This window comes from Trichoplusia ni, chromosome 11, assembly GCF_003590095.1.
Source record: "Trichoplusia ni isolate ovarian cell line Hi5 chromosome 11, tn1, whole genome shotgun sequence".
NCBI classification, from domain to species: domain Eukaryota; kingdom Metazoa; phylum Arthropoda; class Insecta; order Lepidoptera; family Noctuidae; genus Trichoplusia; species Trichoplusia ni.
In genome coordinates this window covers 5,915,989-5,938,385 of record NC_039488.1, presented here as the reverse complement: position 1 = coordinate 5,938,385, position 22,397 = coordinate 5,915,989, and the positions used below count along the sequence as shown (strand labels likewise).

The 22,397-nt window shown below is 36.6% G+C and overlaps 3 protein-coding genes and 1 pseudogene across 13 annotated transcripts in view; 1 reads left to right on the top strand and 3 right to left on the bottom strand.

Annotated features, from left to right (window-relative positions):
• Positions 1 to 3,034: 3,034 nt before the first annotated feature.
• LOC113499016 lies at positions 3,035 to 5,109 on the top strand (annotated as a pseudogene).
• Positions 5,110 to 6,008: 899 nt separating this feature from the next.
• On the bottom strand, positions 6,009 to 10,936 carry LOC113498972. Of its 6 annotated transcripts, XM_026879248.1 has the most exons (4): positions 8,402 to 8,524; positions 7,481 to 7,708; positions 7,024 to 7,215; positions 6,009 to 6,274 (listed from the first exon to the last, which is right to left on the bottom strand). In XM_026879248.1, exons 2-4 carry the CDS (start codon positions 7,659 to 7,661, stop codon positions 6,036 to 6,038), a joined length of 612 nt encoding a protein of 203 aa, XP_026735049.1. In that variant the 5' UTR covers positions 7,662 to 7,708; positions 8,402 to 8,524; the 3' UTR covers positions 6,009 to 6,035. The 6 variants fall into 6 exon arrangements, with proteins under 6 accessions (XP_026735049.1, XP_026735054.1, XP_026735050.1 ...); XM_026879253.1 differs by lacking the exons at positions 7,024 to 7,215; positions 7,481 to 7,708; positions 8,402 to 8,524 and adding an exon at positions 9,868 to 10,065; XM_026879249.1 differs by lacking the exon at positions 7,024 to 7,215 and having other exon boundaries at positions 7,481 to 8,524.
• Positions 10,937 to 12,367: 1,431 nt separating this feature from the next.
• On the bottom strand, positions 12,368 to 17,238 carry LOC113498873. The gene is made up of 3 exons (XM_026879031.1): positions 16,933 to 17,238; positions 13,708 to 13,899; positions 12,368 to 12,848 (listed from the first exon to the last, which is right to left on the bottom strand). Exons 1-3 carry the CDS (start codon positions 17,006 to 17,008, stop codon positions 12,778 to 12,780), a joined length of 339 nt encoding a protein of 112 aa, XP_026734832.1. The 5' UTR covers positions 17,009 to 17,238; the 3' UTR covers positions 12,368 to 12,777.
• Positions 17,239 to 20,699: 3,461 nt separating this feature from the next.
• LOC113499062 (copper-transporting ATPase 1) overlaps positions 20,700 to 22,397 on the bottom strand; it is a 69,619-nt gene continuing 67,921 nt past the window's right edge. For 5 of the 6 annotated variants that reach the window (XM_026879396.1, XM_026879398.1, XM_026879399.1 and 2 more), the window contains one exon: positions 20,700 to 22,043. In XM_026879396.1, coding sequence (XP_026735197.1) covers positions 21,932 to 22,043 — 112 coding nt within the window. In that variant the 3' untranslated portion in view covers positions 20,700 to 21,931. The remainder of the gene's footprint in view (positions 22,044 to 22,397) is intronic. The other variant, XM_026879400.1, reaches the window with a different exon arrangement.

Here is a 22,397-nt window from a genome sequence, read left to right as displayed (position 1 = left end):
TAATTAATAAATACATTCTTAATAGTTTGTTTGGCAGAATGACTAGTAACACAGTGATCGAGCCACCTCACACACCCGTGAGCCTCGCTTATAAATGTATAATTACTTAATACACTTCCTAACACATCTATATCCACACAGGACCATTGTTGGTCCATACATAAATTAATTAGCTCGTTACCGAACAGTTCTCCCGGATGAGCATTAAAATCTCCTAGTACGTAAATAGATTCTATAGCGTAATGATCAACTATCGCACATACCTCGCCAAAACATGTCGTAAACTCCTCCAAATTGTCTATTCCATTTGTCGGCATGTAAACACTAAACACAAGAAATGCGCGGTCTTTCATAGACACTTTTATTGCACTGATACGCGGATTATTGCACTCGATAACAGTCACCTCTTTGAACACACTTTTACGCCACAGTATTGCCACGCCACCGTAAGGTCTTCCTTTCAAAACACCGTTTGAAATATCCACTGCTGACGTGCCCGTGTATGCGAACTCCTGGTCAACAGTGCCCAGTATCGGTATGTCATAGGGAAGTAGCCAGGTCTCTTGTAAGGCTATGATATCCGCCGACTGACACAATTTTCTGACACAATCAATTGATCTTTTTATCGACTTACAGTTAAAACTGACAAATTTAAATAAAGTAGTTGTTGCAGTTGTATTTGTTTGTATACCCATTATTAATTGTTTTGTATCACATCACTATTCACAACATTGTTTTCGGCCAATGCATTGCAATGTTTTATCAAACATGAGCGTAACGTTTCCGGGGGTTATGAGTAGGCTTTCACTATTACATCACTACTAAAGTTCAAGATGTACTTAAATGTACTAACTGGGTGTTCGTTGGGTTATTTTTCAGAGTTAATATATGCCTATGTCGTCGTCCTAGCTTTTCCCAACTATGTTGGGGTCGGCTTCCAGTCTAACCGATTTCAGCTAAGTATTTGTGTTTTACAAGGAGCGACTGCCTATCTGACCTCCTCAACCCAGTTACCTGGGCAACACAATACCTGTAAGGTAGACTGGCAATATATGCCTATGCTCACAAATAATATAGCTTTCTATTGGTAAAGGAATTTTAAAAATCGTTTCAGTAGATCATGAGATTACCCCTTCGTTTCAAACTTACAATCTCAACCTCTTTAAATTGTTATTATTGATAACAAAAAGCGTATGATAAAGAGTTGTTCAGTAAAATCCAGCATTTATCTAAATCCACAGCGTAGCAAGGCATAAATAACCTTTGCTTATGCGATTCAACTGAATACTTTATTTAACAGAATGATTGCTTGTTGTAGAGTATCCCAAAATAAGACTGGTTGTTTCTACGACCTTTAATGATCTACTTTAGACGGTCTGTAGCAACGACTTACGAACTTTACAATACACCATACGTTGGTAAATACCGCCAGGCTGTCTGATGCGTCGATCTTCAGTAACTATAGAACCTAAAATAACCACTAACTATTTTTGGCCCAACTCGAGAATTAATCCCAAACCCATTACACTTACGATCACTACACAATCCACAGTCGATTAAGCACATAATACATTACAAAAAAACATAACACCTCGATCAAAAACATCTGTCAAATATAAAAAAAAATTAATGAAATAACATATTTTTCATAAAAACTCTCCATATTTGAGCGGAAGCGCGCGCGCCACCGTCTTCCCGCCGCTCGGACGGACGCGCCATAATCGAAATCGACGCTTCCGCCCGTTTCAAAAAAGGAACGCATTGTCGGTTTTTTTTTATTATCCGCTGGCAAAGATATTACGTTTGTCTGTCTGTGAATGGGCCCTTTATTTTAATTATTGGCCCAAATAAGGGTCTGTAATTATATAATTGTTCTGTTTTAAGTCTTAATTGATTCGTCATTGGTCTCTCATGGTGTGGGAAGATATTGTACCACCATGGAGTTAATTGGTCGCTATTTAGTTTCCTTAACAAATATGACGTCATCTTTATGGGAGTAAATTTATATTAAATTGCATTTTTTCTTCTGCATCGGGCTTAGAACAGAACAGGTGTCACGCTTACTTTTCATCGAATATGTTTCTCAATATAATTTTAAATGATAAAATATGCTTATAAAACAAGAACATTTATCATACCTAATTAAAGTAACGTACGCGTACGGACTACGGGACAAGCATACAAACTATATTTTCATAGTAGATTAAAAACTATAATAATATAGGACTCTTAAAATGAATAGTCAAGACATGGGGATTTATCAGAGCGTTTTTCTGAAGCAGGTAAAGTTAAATAGGAGATCTATGTTTATTGTATTCATGTATGTTTAAGGACTGACATGGTCTAATGCGAAAAAGAAAATACAAATATTATCTAAACTCAATGCCATCCCAAATAATACTTTTAGACCCCCCATTAAACCTACAAACCACACAAAGAAAAAATCTTAATAACAGTTGGTACCACAACAATTTTATACAAAACGACCCACATCCTTATAATTACATAACATTTGACAAAATGTCGCCATTTTGTAGTTAGCTACATCCGCATCCGGTGGCAATATGACGGTACATCCGTATTCTTCAATAGGTTTTGTTTGGCTATTGTCGCGTTTCCCCGATTTTTGTTGAATATCCGTTGGGGGCTCGGCTATTCATGTTGTAAGCTTAATTATTATTGCTTTACCGGATTGTGGGTGATGCGATAATGGCGTATTAAGTGTACTACTGAGTGTACTAGTTGCGCCCCGTGGTGTTACCCGCCTTGCTTCCACGGGAACCGTTTTGTAAGATGAAGGAACTGCTTGGACTACATAATCTTTTAACACATGTGTTATCTAAATAATTTACTAAAGTTTGTGTTGCCTTGAGAAGGTACTTCAGTAGAATTATTCGTTTACTATTGTCGTTTTTAGAGTTTTGTATCCAAAGGGTAAAAACGTAACTTTTTACTGAGAATCTGTTGTTTGTCCGTTTGACACCAGTCTGTATCTCCCTATCGTTATTGTTAGACAGTTGAAATTTTAGGTGATCCTGCTGCTGCCGTTATAGTACAAGGTTAAACGAAGGGTGTTACAAATTCGAGGGGGGGGGCAACCACTTACCATCTTAATTTTTCGTTTTTTACCTAGAAATCTCTGACAGACTAAGCTGTTTTATTTATTAAATACCCTATTAGTTTTAGTTCGTAACCCTCAGCGTTCCAAGTTCAGGTTCCACTTAACTGGTTTTCGTGTAAATATTCTCATTATTAACTATCTATCCTTATTGTTCACAGTGTTAGCAGTCATCATGCCGAGCCAAGCCCGTTGTGACCGCGTGCCCCCCCCTCACGCCAAGTGGGACTCACTGGATCTGAGGGTTCTGCAAGAGGATGACTTGCCTTTAGGTAAGGATACCTTAAAGTATATTACATATTTGTGGCATAGACCGTACTTAATTAAGTCAAGATTTTGCGAGTTTGCGAGTGGAGAAGTAACAAATTAAGAGAATTCTAATTTTATATTTGTTTTTATACCAAATAAGCCGTGCAAATGCCGGAAGACGAAATGTTACAATTGTAAATAGCAGAATCGGGACCCTGATCTTTAGCTTGTTCAATGTACAGTCCCTTCTTTAGCTTCACCCTCTAAAACTGCCCTTTCTCCCTCAGACCCTAGATCGTGGGGTCGCGCAGAGGTGGGGTCGTGGGTGTCCCGGCGCGGGGGGCTCGCGGAGAGGTTCCCATGAACGGGAAGGCGCTGTGCCTCATGTCCCCGGACATGTTCGCCGCCAGGGTGCCGCGACACGGACATGCCTTGCATCAGGTTTGTAACATTGTATCTAGAACTAAGTTTATGGGAGAAGAATGAGAATGCCATATAAAAATAGTATAATATCATGATCTCAAAAGCCCTTTTCATGGGCTCTGTAAAATCTTTTTGATTTAAAAAAACGATTCTCGCATTAAGGAAATTGAACCTTGTGTCGCGGAGGTTTCACAAACATTCGATTCATATGCTCAAAGACACCCAGATATTTTTTTAGAGTACATTTCGATATCCGCGTAGAGCAAGAAATTCTGTGAACAACAATTGAATCCGGAGTCTGGGTGTTTTCGTGGATGTGATTTGAATATTTGTGAAACCCCAAGACACGAGGATTAAATAGCATAATTCGGGATTCGTTTATTAAATTCAATCTAAATACCACTAAACCCGTCTATCATTAAAGGATATAACTAAAACTCTGCAAATAACTGCGAAAACTTGAATTTATTCTTGGTTATCTATGAAAATATTTTTTTTGTGATATCTAACTTTTGTATTAACAATTTCCTATTATTTGTTTCAGGATTTCAGAAGACGACTAGCAAAGGCTTTGGCTCTTCAGGAACTTATTGAAAAACTATCACATTCCCATAAATAATTACTTAAATCACTATTAATTGTGAACCCCGACCAAACTGGATCATCATCTCTTAAGCCCAGCGCTGGGCAAAAAAAACAAGAGCTGATGATGTTCAGAATGCTGAAAATTTCTTGATAAATTATACCTAAGAACTATTTTGAAGAAATTAGCTGTCAAACCAGAAGAACCGCATCATAATCGGTCCATTAATTTAAGAGATTTGGGTGAGGTATTATTGTCGGGGTCTAAAAGAGGCTTTTTCTAATCATAGTATTGTAAACTATTAGATAAAAACCGGATACAAATCTCAGACCAAAAAAATGTATTAATAAATCTGTTTTTACTTAAAAAATCTATTGAAATATTAGAATTTGAGTTTATTTTTGAAAGTTTGCAAATGAAGTCCCCATAGTTTTTTTTGGTCTATGATTTAACGGTAATAGTAAAATAATGGTTTTCTTAATGCACTATGTTCCTAATTTGTTATAATTTTAGCTAATTTTGTTTCTTGGAGAGAATGTGTCTACTTTCTGTCAAATTATTTTTTATACTTGCAACACTAACTTTTGAGTATAATAGGACTGGCCTGTTGGTCTAGTGGTAAGTAACCCGGATTACTATTCTGGGTGTTGTGAGTTCTATTCCCACCCAGGGCAAATGTTTGTGTGATGAGCACGATCATTTGTTCTGTGTCTGTGTGTAATTTATATACATTATGTATCTATTTAGAAATATATAAGTAAGTTTATCAGTTGTCTAGTACTCATAATACAAGCTTTGCTTAGTTTGAGACTGGATGGCGTTGTGTGAATGTTGTGGAATATTATTTATCAGCCGTATATACAACAAAATGTCGCCTTTGTTGTCAGTTTGAAGCCGAATTTCTCGATAAATGGATATTAGAGATCATAACATAACTAGGTATTAATTTTCTTATTGCATTAATTTTTAAGTAGCAAAGTTATTGTTTTCTCTCTCCAATAACTTAATAACTGTGGCATTCGGATTCCGCTTGTTTCTACTTAGATCCGGATCTGACCGGATGTAACGGATTTCCGGATGTGACGTATGTTTTACCGACAGTATTATAAAACCAATTGTTATTAAATAAATAGATTACATTTGTATATTAGAATACTTCTAGTCAAGTTTGTAAATATAATTATAACAATTTATAAAAATGGTACGGATTTTTTTTTTAATAACACCAGCCTGTAACTGTCCCACTGCAGGCCTCTCATACAGAGGACGAGCATTGATCACCACGCTTGTGAGCTGCCCCACGGTGGGGCGCCATTACCGAAGCTGTTAATAACACCAGCCTGTAACCATACCTACATCAGTCCATACAATTATATTTTTTTACAACAGAAACATTCAACCGGTTTTGAAAGCAAAATTCTGGGACCAAATGAGCTATTCAACATCAAATCTGAATCATCGAAATCGATTAAGTCCGAAGTTCTGAAGTAACCGAGTTCCTCCTTTTTGCTATACCTGACAGGGTCCATACTAGTTTCAACTATAACATGCCATCTGTTAACATGTATGTACACTACAAAAGCAAATAAAATATTGAATATGGAGTAAGTTGAAAACAAAAAAAAACACGAAAAATACTCAAAGAATTCAATGTATTTCAATCTATTTCCCTTTCATAACATCTTTGAAGGCACTGACCCCAGCTATAACCGCTTTCACAACAGTCGGTCCCTCCTTCTCCAACTGCTGAGCTACTTCTTCGAAGTTTCTCTTCTGTTCTACTGCGAACTTCTCGATTACTTCTTTGAACTTCTCTAGAGATATATCATTCTCATCCTCTGCGCCTCTGAATAGACTTCTTGCTTTTTCTTCGAGTTCTTTTGACCCGTCGACGATTTTCGCTGTAATCATATATTTAAGATCATGATTAATGATTATAATAGTCGTAATTTTACTCAATTTTCAGTTTGATCAGTCAATGATGTTAGTTTGACGCTATTTCCTCATTTTAAAGTATATTTTGCGGGTGTGGCACTATAATAATAATACTTTAAGAGGTCCAAAAGATTCCTATATTGATCTAATTGAGGTTATAATTAGTAGCAAGATGAAATGAAAAGCTATGCGAGTTCAGTCATATTTCTAACAATAATTTTATGTTGGAAAAAGATAATTTAGCTCAAAATAACAGATTAAAACGAAGAATTAAACGAAGCAGTCACTGACTGTTTTAAGATTGCCGTATGAGACTAGATATTTCTTATGGCACTTGCTCGTCACACATACCCGTCTTTGCAACTCCTGTAAGCCAGGATCTACAATGAAAGGTTTGAAAACTACCGAAACACTTAACCTCGGTGGGTTCCAAAAACGAATGACTGTTTTGAAAGCCGCAACGAAATTAATCAGAAATATTAAAACGGAGGAGTAAGAAATAAAATGTTTTCTATTTCCCTTTACTGCAAGCGGGAGACAAAAAGGGAGTAGAAACGAAAATAGGTTAGGCATTATATATTAGGTATCGAAAGAAAACTCGTTACGTAACAAATCGATCCAAAAAATCAATACTTACCCCAAAAGTTTGGGGAAAGCGAAAGCAAGAAAAAAAAGTCAAAAATAAGAAACAAAAGATTTAATCAAATCTACTTTCCTTTGAAAGCATCTAGAAATGATTCAACGCCCTTCATAACAGCGTGCCCTAGTTTAGGTAGCTCTTCCTGGATTTTTTGAGAAGCTGTGCCTAGATTAGACATTTGGTTTTCTGCGAATTCTTTAGCGACACTCGCCGCATCTGACACAAGTTTCTCAGCTTGCTGTTGCAAACCTGGTTTCTCAGGTTTCTCTGAAAGGTTTAAGAATTATCATTTTATACCTACTATATCCAACCTAGACTGGTATCGGATATGCTGTACTCGTATCAATAAATCTATGTAGTTTTTCAAACAGGTTTCTCAAAAATATTGAACATAACATTGAGCTTTCATTGTTTCACATCATTCTAAAGTTAGGAAGATTAATAGCACTTACCCCATAAGTTTTGGGGTAAGTAAAAGCAAGAAAAAAAAAGGCAAAAATAATAAACAAAAGATTTAATTGAATCTACTTTCCTTTTAAGGCATCTAAAAACGCTTCGACACCCTTCATAACAGCGTGCCCTATTTTAGGAACCTCTTCCTGAATCTTGTGAGACGCTGTGTCTAGGTTAGACTTTTGATTTTCAGCGAATTGTTTAGCAACATTAGAGAATTTTTTCATTTCATCTGTCATGACACTCGCCGCGTCTGACATAAGTTTCTCAGCTTGCTGTTGCAAATCTGGTGGCTTTTCAGGTTTCTCTGGAAGGTTTAAGAATTATCATTTTATACCTACTTACCTTTCTTGAAAGAAGGTATGACAATTATCCACGGCATGACAAGTATTGGAGATAGGGTATTTGACAAAAAAAAATGTAAGTATTCCGTCAGACAGGTTTCCCAAAAACTTTGATGATATCTTTCATTTTACTACATCATTAAGAAATTAGGTAGATTAAAAGTACTTCAGATGGTGAAATGTATGGTAATGGAGGCTATTAAAACCGTACTGGTAAATGAAGTCAAACGAGATTTTATTTCACTGTATTCTATTTTAAGGTGTTTACGAGATAGAATAAAATATGGTTCCAATATTTTTCAGGAATCCGTCCGACGGACTAAACATATTTTTTCGGCCGATCCCCTATTGTGTTGCCATATCCACGAAGACTTTAATGTAATACTTAATACCAAGTCTGTTTGTGTTAGTAACATGATAAAGATGCAGTAACGGCAGAGGTACTCCTTTTACATCTACCAACTCTAGTCAGTCAGGTAAAGATATCTAATCATTAAATAAAGTGTGCCTATCTGTAAATGCTTAAATTAAGATTTCAAATCAATTGAAATGTAGATAACTATTTGAATCCAGACAGATTTCAGCATCTAGCCATTGGCCAAGTATTTATAATATAGCTTTTAAATATAAGTATTGATTACGAAATGTTTACTTACTTAGTGTAAACCAATTTACAAGTAAATCAAGTAACAAACTTTCCTGTTAAATAATTTCGACGTTATCAGGTAATTTAGAGATGGTTATACAGAAAAGAAAACAGCATTGAACCTTGAATCAATTTAATGTGTTTTACTTCCCTGTCATGGCGTCCTTGAAAGCACTGACTCCAGCCATGGCCGCCTTCATGAGCTTCGGGCCCTCAGCCGCCAGCTGCTTCGCCAAATCATCGAAATTTTTCTTCTGATCTTCTGCCAACTTCTGTACGACAGACTTGAACTTGTCAAGCTCGATGTTGGACTTGTCAGCGGCGTCTTTGAACAGGTTTCGCGCCTTTTCCTCTTGTTCTTTTGTGCTGTCTATGAGTTTAGCTAGAAGAATTAAGTGGCGGTTATTTTGGGGTAATTTTTTGGTGGGGTATGTTTTTAAAGTTATGGTTTTATTATTATTATTATTTATTTCATATATTAATTATCGGAGGAAAAACGATTTTTTTTGCTATTTTTATATAAACAATACTCATATTAAGACATAGTTCTTTAAATAAAAATGTGCATTGGGGGAATTCCGAGCAATATATTTTTAAATTAAGTAAAGACATTGTTCTTGGCAGAAAATTCATACTTTTTAATTTTAGCTCTGTTGGGGGAATTGCATGAAATGAATTATATGTATTTTTAAATCCTATTACGGAATTCCCCCATGAAATGAAAACAAAATATAAAAATAAATAAAGACTTAGCCAAGTCCAGAAGGAACGAAAACCACTTGAAATCTTCCACTCGTTCACGGATCGGTCGTTCGGTATTTATTCGAGAGTAAAAACGTTGATTTTTATATTTGTTGACTACCCAAATGTCAAAATTACCCCAATGCACTATACAAGAATTAACTTTTAAGTTTGCTGTATAGAGCATGTTAAAAAATAGGTACTTTTGTAAAAAGTCAGATGTAAATTTTTAAAATCTTTTTTTTTCAGCGACTGCGCTTATTCTTAACGTATTGTCGGTAGGGTAAAGTATTTTTTTATTATTATCATAAGCACATGTTATCCCACTGCTGGGAAAAGGCCTCCCTCTCCTGTTTCCAATTTTCTCTTTCTTCCGCTCTTTGCAATTGCCGATGAATCAATGAAAATTGGAATAAACTGGCACAATTCGTATGCTCCCAAAAACATTTTTGCCAACACAGTAATTGGAATAACCATTATTCCACCTGTCAGTAGACATGGCCAACCCAGTCCCATTTTAACCTATTATAGCAACTTTATTTCCTACATCTAGGATTTAAGTAAACTGCGAAGCACTCAACCGCAATCAACCCAAAATACACACCGTATTTTGGGTTTAAACAGTCTTATTTAATTATCGTTAAGGCGCTCACCAAATAGCAGGCCGCGTAGAATAAAGAAGAATACATTATAAGCCTACAAATACGTAAAACAATTAAAAAATGTAATATTTACAATCTTTAATCCATTGCACGAGGCTGTCCACATCGTTCTTTCCTTGTTTCTGCATATTCTTAAATATGTCGTCCATTTTGGGATTTTTTTGGGATTTTCTCAATTTTTTATAAAATTTTTGTCGTGTCCGGTTTTGCACGAAAAATAACAGAATGACAGATTGTCATTTGACAATCTGACAAATAGACTTGGTTAACATACAGCTATACAAAAAGGTTTAAGTTATAAATTAAGGTGAACGCTTAATTATCCGAGCTAACCGCGTTGGATGAATCGAAAGTTTTCGTCGAAAATCTTAACCGCGCCGAAGAAATTGTTTCTATTTCTTTTACAGCCGTATTTTAGGAAATTAAAATATATCTTTTTACTGCCACTGAAAGATTTTGAGCGCATCCGTGGAGAAGTCCACATTTAAAGCCAGATGAAGTCATTTGTTGCCGAATTTGTTGACACAGGACTGCACTTGTGACAAGCATTTGTGTATTCCACGCATGCTTTTTCTGAGTCTGGGTGTCTTTGTACGTGAAACTTGGATGTTTGTGTAACACCACATAACGCAACACAAGGACTAAAATAAAGCAAGTCGTTTACAAAAAAATGTATAGCATTTCTGAGGGTTTTTCAGATTCAGAGGAGACGCGGGGAAGTGTGCGTTTACCTTTAAGTTACTGTTTTGATCGGTGGCGGATTTCATTACAATAACTTTTGGTACGTGGATTTAATAACAGTTAATTCACGCTTTTTTATCGGGATCCTGGGACCAGTTTCGGACCCAACCGGAGTACCTAATCATGAGCTGACGCTGGCGATAGCAGGTAGGATTGCATATAACAGGCGCGGGGCTGTACCATGGACGGCAATATTTTTCTTTGTTTTAAAGTAATAGTCGCGTCTTTTACGATCCCGCTGATCAAGTATTTAAGAGTTTCCACATTATTACCTGATTTCATCCATTTTATAAGACCGTCGACATTATTCTTTCCATCTTTCTTCATCTTCTCAAAAATGGCTTCCATTTTAACTGTTTTTGTGATTTTCTTGATTATTCTATAAAATTAGTTTAAACAGGTGGTGTTTGAAACAAAATGTTTGGTTTTTGACATTATTTTGTAATCTATTTGGTTTTAAAGAAATTATTTTAAGATCTATACAGCTATGCTCGCAGTGAAAATACATTTTTTCATTCTGAGTCACCTATTCGAAGAAATTCACTTCATTTATGTGAAAGCGTCTCTAAGGTTCCGTATCCAAAGGGTATAAATGGACCCCTATTTTCAAGGCCATCATATCTGTCAGCCTAGTCGTCTGTTACCAGACTTTATCTCATGAACCGTGATACCTAGACAGTTAACATTTTGAATATACCTTCACATAGGTCTTCAACCTCAGGGCTTCCGTTTTCATATTTCTGGGACATACTTAAAGATTTTAATATTAATGCAAGATGAAGGTCAGTCAAAGCCTCCGAGATTTGTATGTACCTTAGGAGATATAATTTTTGATATGAAAAGCAAAATAAGTTAAAAATATGGAAAAAAAATATTGGTTCATAAATAAAATATGACTTAAATTACCCAGAGCGTAATATAATCAGAAAATAACATAGAAAAGGAACGATACATACTAATTTGTGGTCTTTTTAAATGACCTGAGTTGGTTTAATATCCGTCAAATTCAAATGGACATCGAAGAAATGTATATGACACTTTACGGTGCAAGCAAGAGGGACGAAGCGACCAGAAAGGAAGGTGCAAGAAAACTCAGAGGCGCAAAATATGACATTGTCGAAAAATGGTTTAAAGAGTGTAAAATAATTGATGAAACACTAATCACGAGACAATTCTTCGAAATCTCTTACGCTAGAGTGAAAGAAAATAAATATGATATCTCCCTCTCACAATTCGCGCAGTTATTAGGTATTTTGTCAAGAGACACCAACCAAGATTTGGAAGTTTTCGGGAGAAAATTTAAAAGTGTTAATAAAAGGATTATAGAGGAAATACAAGCTACGTATGATGGTTAAAAACTGTATAAGTCGTTATTGTTCAAACGAGTTAAAAATAATATGATTTTAACATAATAGGGATGACGAGGATATTTTTTTGCAGTGTCCGTCTTGTAGTTTTTTGCATAATAATGGATACGTATTTTTTGTTTGTCCCGCAAACATAAATTGACCAAATTACAGTGAATGAAACTTACGCGTGACGTCACGATTGAGTATAAATTTTACTCTATCGTTACGTCACAAAACCCCTCTCCTAAGCTTTAAAGCGGTTAATCTTTGTCAATTCTAGTTTTTCTGAAAAAGAAAAAATACGTGTCTCATACTTTTCAATTATCTAACCGAGGGACTAATGAGATTTTTTCTTTTTATTATATCTGATCATCATCCCTATTATATCTGATCCAAAATGCCATACTATTAAAAATGGGTTAATTAATTGATTTAATTAGTGCAAAAGAAAAACACAACTTGAATAATAATTTTATATTTTTTAATTAAGAATATCCATAATTATAAACTAAAATTAAATATTGGATTATACAATTAACATTTTAATCTAAGCGACTAATTATTAATGTGTACCTACATAGGAGATATAAGAAAGATATTGTTATAAAAGTTTATTACAACAGTGTAAAAAGTGAGCGCTATTAGAATTACACAAATGTATATGAATGACATTCCTCTTCGACAAGTGACGTGACTCTGACTTGTCAGTTCAATACATTTGAGGGATTCGTCAGCGTTAGCGAGGAGATGTGTAACTTGTGTACCAGACAATTATCAGCTGTTTTAAGCCATAGCTGAGTCAAGTTGGGCCTAGAAGATGGCTCAATATATCAACTAGAGGTCTCATAGACTCTTTGCTTCAATAGTAGTGCATTTTCAAAATCTTGTTTCGTCTAAAACGTCGACGGTGTAGGGCCTGATGTCATACTCTCAGCCGCTAGCGTTAAAGCGTTTTCTACATCCTCTGTTAAAAGAAATACATATCAATTGTGTAATATTAGGGTCCAGGTATTGTTTGAAGATAAAGTGTTGGTAGCTGGAGGCTGTTCAGAAGGTCGTTGTCAGCTTTAGAGCGACAATCTTTCTTTCTAAAATCTCGCGTTAAGAAATTCAATCCTTGTGTCGCGAAGGTTTGCATAAATATTTAAATCACATGCACAAAGATGCACCCAGATTAGGATCAAGCATTTGTGGATCACACAAATGCTTGTCCTATGCGGGGATCGAACCTGCGATACATCTGGTTTGGAATGGTGACTATACTCTACCCACCACTTGGCTATCCGTGATGTCTTGTAATTGTAATTGTGTATGTTATGCCCGAAAAAGTTACGGCAAACGAAGGAACGTCAGTGGAACCTCAGTAACAAATGGATGCTCAATCCAACGACCCTCCACCTTTGTCCTGTCAAGTCAAAGGACTTAGGTTCGAATCCTGATATGTCCCTTTTTATTTGGCATTAGGCTGCAGTTTCAGGCCACGCTAAAAACTAGGCGATGTTGCCAAACCGTCGCGCAAGATGCGTTACTCTTATACAAGTAATATTTAGTGCAAGTAAATAAATAATAAATGAATAAAAAAATGCGGACAACATCACATACATTGTTCTGAACTCAAAGTAAGTTGCTAAAGCACTTGTGTTATGGAATTCAGATACAACGAAGGTACCACAAACACCCAGACCCGAGACAATGTAGAAATGTTAATTTTTACATTGACCCGACCGGGGATCGAACCCGGGACCTCAGAGCTAGCGACACCTTGAAACCGGTGTGTACGCCACTCGACCACGGAGGTCGTCAAAAGTGCAACCTATATTTACCTGTTAATTTCAGTAGTTCAGTGCCAGCTAGGGTCAGCATATCAGTCAGTTCCTCCATGGTCTTCCCGTGCTCGTTTGCGAAGGCCGTCACCACCTCCGTGAACTTCTCCAGGGAGATATCCTGAGGGTTCGGGACGTCCTTGAACAGGTCCCGGATTTTACTTTCTACTTCTGTTGTGTCTAGGATTTTTGCTGTAAGATAGAAGTAAAATATCAAGTGGTAGCTGAGTCAAGAAGTGTGGAACCTGTGTCAAGCTGAGTGAAAACTGAGTCGAGTTGAGTGGAAGCTGAGTCTAGCTGATACGAAACGAGAGGAAGCTGAGTCAAGTCGCGAGGAATCCGAGTCGAGCTAAGTGGAAGCTGAGTCTAGCTGAGTCGAGAGGAGAGGAAACTGAGTCAAGCTGAGAGGGAGCTGAGTCAGCTGAGTCAAGCTGAGAGGGAGCTGAATCGAGCTGAGTGGAAGCTGAGTCAAGCTGAGTGGAAGCTGAGTCGAGCTAAGTGGAAGCTGAGTCAAGCTGAATGGAAGCCGAGTCGAGCTGTGTGGAAACTGATTCTAGATGAGGGTAAGCTGAGTTGAGCTAAGTGGAAACTGAGTCAGCTGAGTCGAGACGACAGGAAACTGAGTCAGCTGAGTTGAGCTGAGAGGGAGCTGAGTCGAGCTAAGTGGAAGCTGAGTCTAGACGAGAGGGAGCTGAGTCGAGCTGGGTGGAAGCTGAGTCTAGATGATTGGAAGCTGAGTCAAGCTGAATGGGAGCTGAGTCGAGCTAAGTGGAAGCTGAGTCAGCTGAGTCAAGCTGAGTGGAAGCTGAGTCTAGCTGAATGGAAGCTGGGTCGAGCTGTGTGGAAGCTGAGTCTAGCTGAGTGGAAGCTGAGTCGAGACGAGACAAAGCTGAGTGGGAGCTGAGTCGAGCTGAGCGGAAGCTGAGTCTAAACGAGACGAAGCTGAGTCAGCTGAGTCGAGCTGAGTGGAAGCGGAGTCTAGCTGAGTCGAGCTAAGTGGAAGCTGAGTCGAGCTGTGTGGAAACTGATTCTAGATGAGGGTAAGTTGAGTCGAGCTAAGTGGAAACTGAGTTAGCTGAGTCGAGACTACAGGAAACTGAGTCAGCTGAGTTAAGCTGAGAGGGAGCTGAGTCGAGCTAAGTGGAAGCTGAGTCTAGCTGAATGGAAGCTGGGTCGAGCTGTATGGAAGCTGAGTCTAGCTGAGAGGAAGCTGAGTCGAGACGAGATAAAGCTGAGTGGGAGCTGAGTCGAGCTGAGCGGAAGCTGAGTCTAGCTGAGTCGAGACGAGACAAAGCTGAGTCAGCTGAGTCCAGCAGAGTGGAAGCTGAGTCAGCTGAGTCGAGCAGAGTGGAAGCTGAGTCGAGCTAAGTGGAAGCTGAGTCGAGTTGAGTGGTAGCTGAGTCGAGACGACAGGAAGCTGATTCTAGCTTAGTCGAGACGACAGGAAGCTGAGTCTAGCTGAGTCGAGTTAACTCTAGCTGCACAGTAACTGAGTCGAGCTGAGCTTTGCTGAATGGAAGCTGGGTCGAGCTTTGTGGAAACTGAGTCTAGCTGAGTGAAAGCTGAGTCGAGACGAGACAAAGCTGAGTCGAATTGAGTGGGAGCAGAGTCGAGCTAAGTGGAAGCTGAGTCGAGCTGAGTGGAAGCTGAGTCAAGCTGAGTGGAAGCTGAGTCGAGCTAAGTAGAAACTGAGTCAGCTGTGTTGAGCTGAGAGGGAGCTGAGTCTAGACGGCAGGAAGCTGATTCTAGCTTTGTCGAGACGACAGGAAGCTGAGTCTAGCTGAGTCGAGCTGAGTCTAGCTGAACAGTAACTGAGTCAAGCTGAGCTTTGCTGAGTGGAAGCTGAGTCTAGCTAAGAGGAAGCTGAGTCGAGACGAGATAAAGCTGAGTGGGAGCTGAGTCGAGCTGAGCGGAAGCTGAGTCTAGCTGAGTCGAGACGAGACAAAGCTGAGTCAGCTGAGTCCAGCAGAGTGGAAGCTGAGTCAGCTGAGTCGAGCAGAGTGGAAGCTGAGTCGAGCTAAGTGGAAGCTGAGTCGAGTTGAGTGGTAGCTGAGTCGAGACGACAGGAAGCTGAGTCTAGTTGAGTCTAGCTAAACAGAAACTGAGTCGAGCTGAGTCTTGCTGAGCAGAAGCTGAGTCGAGCTGAGTGGAAGCTGAGTCCAGCTGAGACACCTCTTGTCTGACGTTTTTCTTCAGGGTAGCCATCTAAGAAATATCGACTCCAGCTAGCTTGAAAAAATGACATGTCAAAGTGATGATATATATCCCATTTCCAGAATAAATGATTTCATTTCATTTCACTCTTGAGCCACTAGGAAATTCATGGTACTATAAGTTAGAATTGCGCACGATCAATAGCTGAAGACGCTGATAAAACTGGATCACAACTAGATCTTGGTTAGTTTTGTCGTACCATTCATCGTTCCCCTGTCCTTATCCCAATTATACAATTATTTTATTCGGGTTCGGCGCAACATGTCTTCTTTCATACCTCTCTATCTGACGTCATCTCACAAGACACACTTTACAGCCATATCGTCTTTCACACAATCCATCCATCGTTTCCTAGGTCGTCCTCTTCCCCTATATCCATCCACATCCATGCTCAACACCTTCCTCACCACATGACTCCCATTCCTCCGCATAACATGCCCATACCATGACAGCCGGTTACCACGTAGTTTCTTTGTAACCAGTGCCTCTTTCAAACTTCCCCTTATATACTCATTTCTCACCCTATCTGTTCTTGTAACACCACACATCCCTCTTGACATTCTCATCTCTGCTGCATGCAGTCTTACCATTCATTCATCATCAGCCTAGCCTTTTCCCAACTATGTTGGGGTCGGCTCCCAGTCTAACCGGTTTCAGCTAAGTATCAGTGTTTTATAAGGAGCAACTGCCTATCTGACCTCCTCAACACAGTTACCTGGGCAACACGATACCACTTAGTTAGACTGGTTGTCAGACTTTCTGTCTACCTGTAACGACTGTCAAAGATGTAAGGACCCACAATTTAACCTTCCGAAACACGGAGGAACTCGTTATGACAAGGATGGTCACCCATCTACGGACTAACCGCGTCAAGCATAGCTTAACCTCTGATCGTTTCACTTATGTGGTTATAGCTTAGCCACGAGCTCCTCATCGTAGAACCGAAATTATCTCTGAAACTCTATGAATAAATACAGATCTAAACTTAGTTTCAGAGTAAGTTTGTTGTACCTTCTTTAAATAAATTAACAATCTTATCCAGAGAGTTATTTCCGCTGGCTTGGAGTAACGTGAATAGCTGATCCATTCTGTTTGCGGTAAATTCTATTGTTTGACAGTTTTGACATTTGACATGTCAGTATTTATGTAGGCAAAGGCATTCGTGGACTGAAATTGTAATGCATGTAGAATGCCACAACGCCATCTAGTCTCAAACTAAGCGAAGCTTGTGTTATGAGTACCAGATAACTGATAAGTACTCCCCTATATATTTTTAAATAGATTCACAATATAGATAAATTACACTCAAATACAGAACAAATAATCATTCTCAAAACAAACATTTGTCCCGGGTGGGAATCGAACCCACAACCTCCTGTACAGTCACTGCCACTAAACACTAGACCAACAGGCCAGTTTCAAGTGCATTTTGCCATTAATTATTTAACAAGCTTTTTTACCCCTTCATGACCTTTCGTTATCAAATCTTTGCAAGTGACTCACTGAACATAAGTTGCTCTGATGCTAAATCTAGAAATTGTCTATAGGAGCGCCGCTCAAGAGCGACACAGCCCCACCACTATTTAAATTCGATTAAATTGTCATAACGAGTACTTTGAATAAGAAGCATGCAAACATACCAGTTTACTTCTAACTTTTAACTTATCGTGGGTCCCACTGCTGGGCAAAGGCATTCCCACTGTAAAATTGTGTTACTACAATATTAAAGAACTTGCATCTCATAAATAAAACACAACCAAAAAATTAATTCTTTATATTTTGTTATAAAAATATATTCATATTAAAAACTACAATAAAATGTATAAATACGATACACGATTAAAATGATAATTGTAAACATAATGTAAACGGAAAATATTAAAATTAAATGTTTACATTACCTATCTTGGTACTTTTTACATTATTAAAATTTTGATCACTTTTAAACAAAATTACCTATAAGTAAACAATTAACTTTACACTATAAAATACAATGTCACTTTTTACAGACAGCATTAATAATAAACTGGCACTAAATATTAAATAGGAACGAATTTAAATGAATTTCTTTAAAAGCGTTCGTGTAGCTCTTTACTCCAATTTTACATTTGATCATTTGTAAACTTCAAATTGTTTACATTCGGTCAAATGTGTAAACAATAACTAAAAAAAATAGTATGTTTTTAACATATTTATCTGATACTATAAATGCTGAAAATGAAATATTTTTACGTATTACAAATACAAATTACTGACAGTAGTGTATTATTGAATCTTAGCCATTTCGGTATATAATCTTGCGATAGTGTTTCCTTTATACAAAAGATTTTCACATTGAGTTCAATTTTTCATCATTTATTTGGAAGCTATTCGAGAACATAATAATTTGTCAAGTACTATAATCCAGGTTTTGTTATTAAAGTTTATATTTTACATAGATAACCTTCTAATAGCTACGTCGTTTTGAGAAAGACTCTGGTAACGCGTTGACTGACAAGGGCAATCTAATTGATTTGCAGTATTATATCAGGGCCCCAATTCTGCTATTTACACTGGCCGATGAATTAATGAAAATTGGCTTAAAATGACATTTTTTTGTATTTTTTTTTTCTAAAAAATAATTGGAAATTCAGAACGGCACGGCACACTCAAGGTCAATGCAATGTAAATGTAATGTAAATGTAAATGTGGACAACATCACATACATTGTTCTGAACCCAAAGTAAGTTGCTGAAGCACTTGTGTTATGGAATTCAGATACAACGAAGGTACCACAAACACCCAGACCCGAGACAATGTAGAAATGTGAATTTTTACATTGACTCGACCGGGGATCGAACCCGGGACCTCAGAGCTAGCGACACCTTGAAACCGGTGCGTACGCCATTCGACCACGGAGGTCGTCATGAATTTCCAATAATTATATTAACGAAATGTTTAAGAAAATCGGAATAATTTCAAATTTAATCCAACTGCCATTCATTCATCGGCCGTTTGAAATAGCAGAATCGGGGCCCAGTGGAAATGCATATATGTCTGGTACGCATAAGTTGTCCTGTATGCGGAAACTATGAGGTTTCTATAATATTTGACAGAACAATAGCAATTCTAGCAACAATATATTTTCAAACAAGTAGATACAGTGTAGTAGAAAAAGTAAATTTTAAATTAATATAAATGATATATCTAAAAGTATAACTCTTCTACGGTTTATTCACGCGTATTAATTGCGATCGTATGACTGGTTTTGTTATAACCGGAGTTCTTGCGGTGACTTGGCGAGAGGGTCGGGTGGTAAACTAGTCGGGCAATCTCGATAAATACGCGTGAGTAAACCGTTGTATCACTTAAGTATAGACAATTCTCACGAAAGTTATTATCAAAGTTAAATACTTTTGTACATATTGGTAACTATTGTTTATAACTATAGATTTAAATTATTGCTATTGGATAAATGTGATAAATAAATGGAAAAAAGGTAAAATTACAAAATAACGGAAGAAATTTAGTATTTGAAGAAGACAATTTAATTGAAATGCCTTTAAAATAATGGCATAATTTAAGAAGACAATTATAGTTTTTACATATCACTTGCTTCAGCTTGGCTAAAACCGGTTGAATTAATAGCACCGGATAGTTTTTAGTATTTACAAAAGGTTTTTCACGATTAAAATCCAAATTGTTTACATGTAAACGAATTTGACCGACTGTAAAGAAAAAAATCATTATTTATAAAACATGGCTAACAAATAGCCACATCGATCGCTTTGAGTTTTTTAAAATATATCAAATTATAAATAATCTATAAAATGCTGTTTACATTCGATCAAATATTTGTAAAACATTTTAAACTGACATTTATGATGATCATTTCTATAAATTTGATCAGTATAAGGCTCTTAATACACGAAACGAGAGTTACACGTAAACGAAAATGAAGTTTGAATGACCTAATACAAATTCCATACATAATTTTGTACGATTTAATGTTTTAAATACAAAAGCGGTATATTAGATGTTAGCTTCTAAAGGCTAGGTGTTGACGTAAGAAAGAAATTGGTTTTGTGAATATGATTAGTATTTTTATTAAAAACTAGCTGTTGCTCGCGAATTCGTCCCCGTGGGTAGAAGATATAAGTTATGATTTATATCTGCCCTGTTTTTTTTTTCACATTTTCCATTGTATCTTCTCTCCTATTAGTCGCAGCGTGTTGGTTTATAGCCTAAAGCCTTCCTCGATGAATGGTCTATTCAACACAAAAAGATTTTTTCAATTTGGACCAGTAGTTCCTGAGATTACCGCGTTCAAACAAACAAACAAACTCTTCAGCTTTATATATTAGTATAGATATAGATTGAGCAAGAATAAAGAAATTTAATATTATTGTTTAAATGAGTGTGTACATGTAGTACCTTAGCCAAGTCACATTACAATTTCCAGAATTAAACTGAGTGGTTATCACTCCAAACTCACTGTGTGTATCTAGAGAACGTAAAATTACTAAAAGATAATTAAAAAAGTATTTCCTTTAATTAAAACTACAATAACTTAAGTTAAAGTTATTTAATAGCTAATGTAACTAAAATGTATTATGACAGTTTAAAATCATAATTTTATAATACAGTCCAAGTTGCAACATCGAGTCGTCATTATTACACAACTTAACTTTAAGACGCTCTTAAATGCCTATTTTACTACTTTACACTTTGAAGTGACAGTACAAAACAGCGTCGAAAAACGCTGAAAAAACAGTCATGAAATACATTAGGAGAAATTGAAAAAAAAAACATTCCCAAAAAATAAAACTATCTCTAGACATAGCTAGACGGATTTCAAGACATTTAGCCTACATGTCAATCAACAATTTCTCCTGCCTTTATATTTAATTTCAACATTATCTCAACCATTTGAACTTGAAGAAATCTCAAAACAAAAACTCTTTCATGTTTGCCCTCACTTAAAAAAAATACTAATCATATCACATAACCAGCTGTTTTTACGTCAAACTATTCGTATATTTACACGATCACATCAGTCTTATCCCACTGAAACACTTCACTCGCAACTCCATCGGAATACCACTAACAACGCTTGTTTAAGACGAGACAGTTTTAAGACAATTTCGATCTATCCATTCAGCTTATGACTGCCTACTGGTGGATATGAGACAATTAGGTATTTGACTGAAAAATTTAATTAGTGTGTAAGATAGATTTTTAAAGAATATCGGTTACGTATTTTTTTTATTGCGTTAAGAAAAAAATAAGTTAAGCATGAAATCTCGTGTGACATCACTTATCAGTGCTCTTTTAAGCAACACATGACATTACTAGCCCCCATTTCAATACATCATCTCTAATATTTATCTTTGTAAAGTTGAATTATTTACCAGTATTTATTATGGACTAATCATTATTTTTCAGTTAATTACTCAATAGCTTTAAAAAATATATCAAGACATACTTGAAACAAATCAATTTATAAACTGTCTAATTCGCGACAACTCTGTCTTAAGACTGTCTAGACTTAAATGAGCGCTCGAACTAAAAAACTGTCTTAGACAGGTTCCATAAGCAAATGACAGTTGATATACACTTAGATCTCGATTTGTAAATATCTGTTTTATTAGCTGTGTCTAGTATTGAAATTATAGTTAGGAAAGTCGATGTACACTCTTTGTAGAAAAAAATGGTAAGATTCTAGTACTCATAACACAAGCTTTGCTTAGTTTGAGACTAGATGGCGTTGTGTGAAAATTGTGGAATATTATTTGATGAACTTTACGTCAAATCGAGTACTTCATATTAAAAGTAGATTATGAGACCTTAAAACATTAATAATATTTACAAATTTAATTAAAATTTACACTAACATAAAACAAATATTTACAAAATCTTCAAAAATTTGATCATCTGTAAACAATGTTTACAATGTCTACACCCGATCAACTACCAACGTCATATGGTCATGTGTTTGTTTACCGTGTGTTGCCGGTTGCCATGGTTACCGTCAACCGTTGATGCTCGGTTCCTGGCGCCTCTTCGGGATGAAGGAGACTGTCATCAGGTCGTCTTCCTCTTGTAGAAGACAACCATCTGCTGGCTTACTGCGGTGGAATAATCTGGGGAGGAAATGTATTCTTAATATTTTTATACAAGTTGCTATATTTGTGGGCTGTATGGACTGTTTTTCTTAAATAGGAGTGGTGATATGATTGATACTGTATATTATTGTTTTCGTTAATAATTTTTGAATTTTATTTTAATATAAAATCTAAGGCTTACTGTATTAGGGAGATCTGACAAAACGATTCGTAATTCATATATTAGCTGGTGATTGCATGGTGATAACGTAACAGTGTTACTGCATGCCAGCTAAGGTCCAAAAAATTAGAAAGGAAAGGAATATTGCAATTTAAATCTAAATGCAGGTTATATCAAGTATGTTATTAATTAAAAAATACATAATTAAGAAA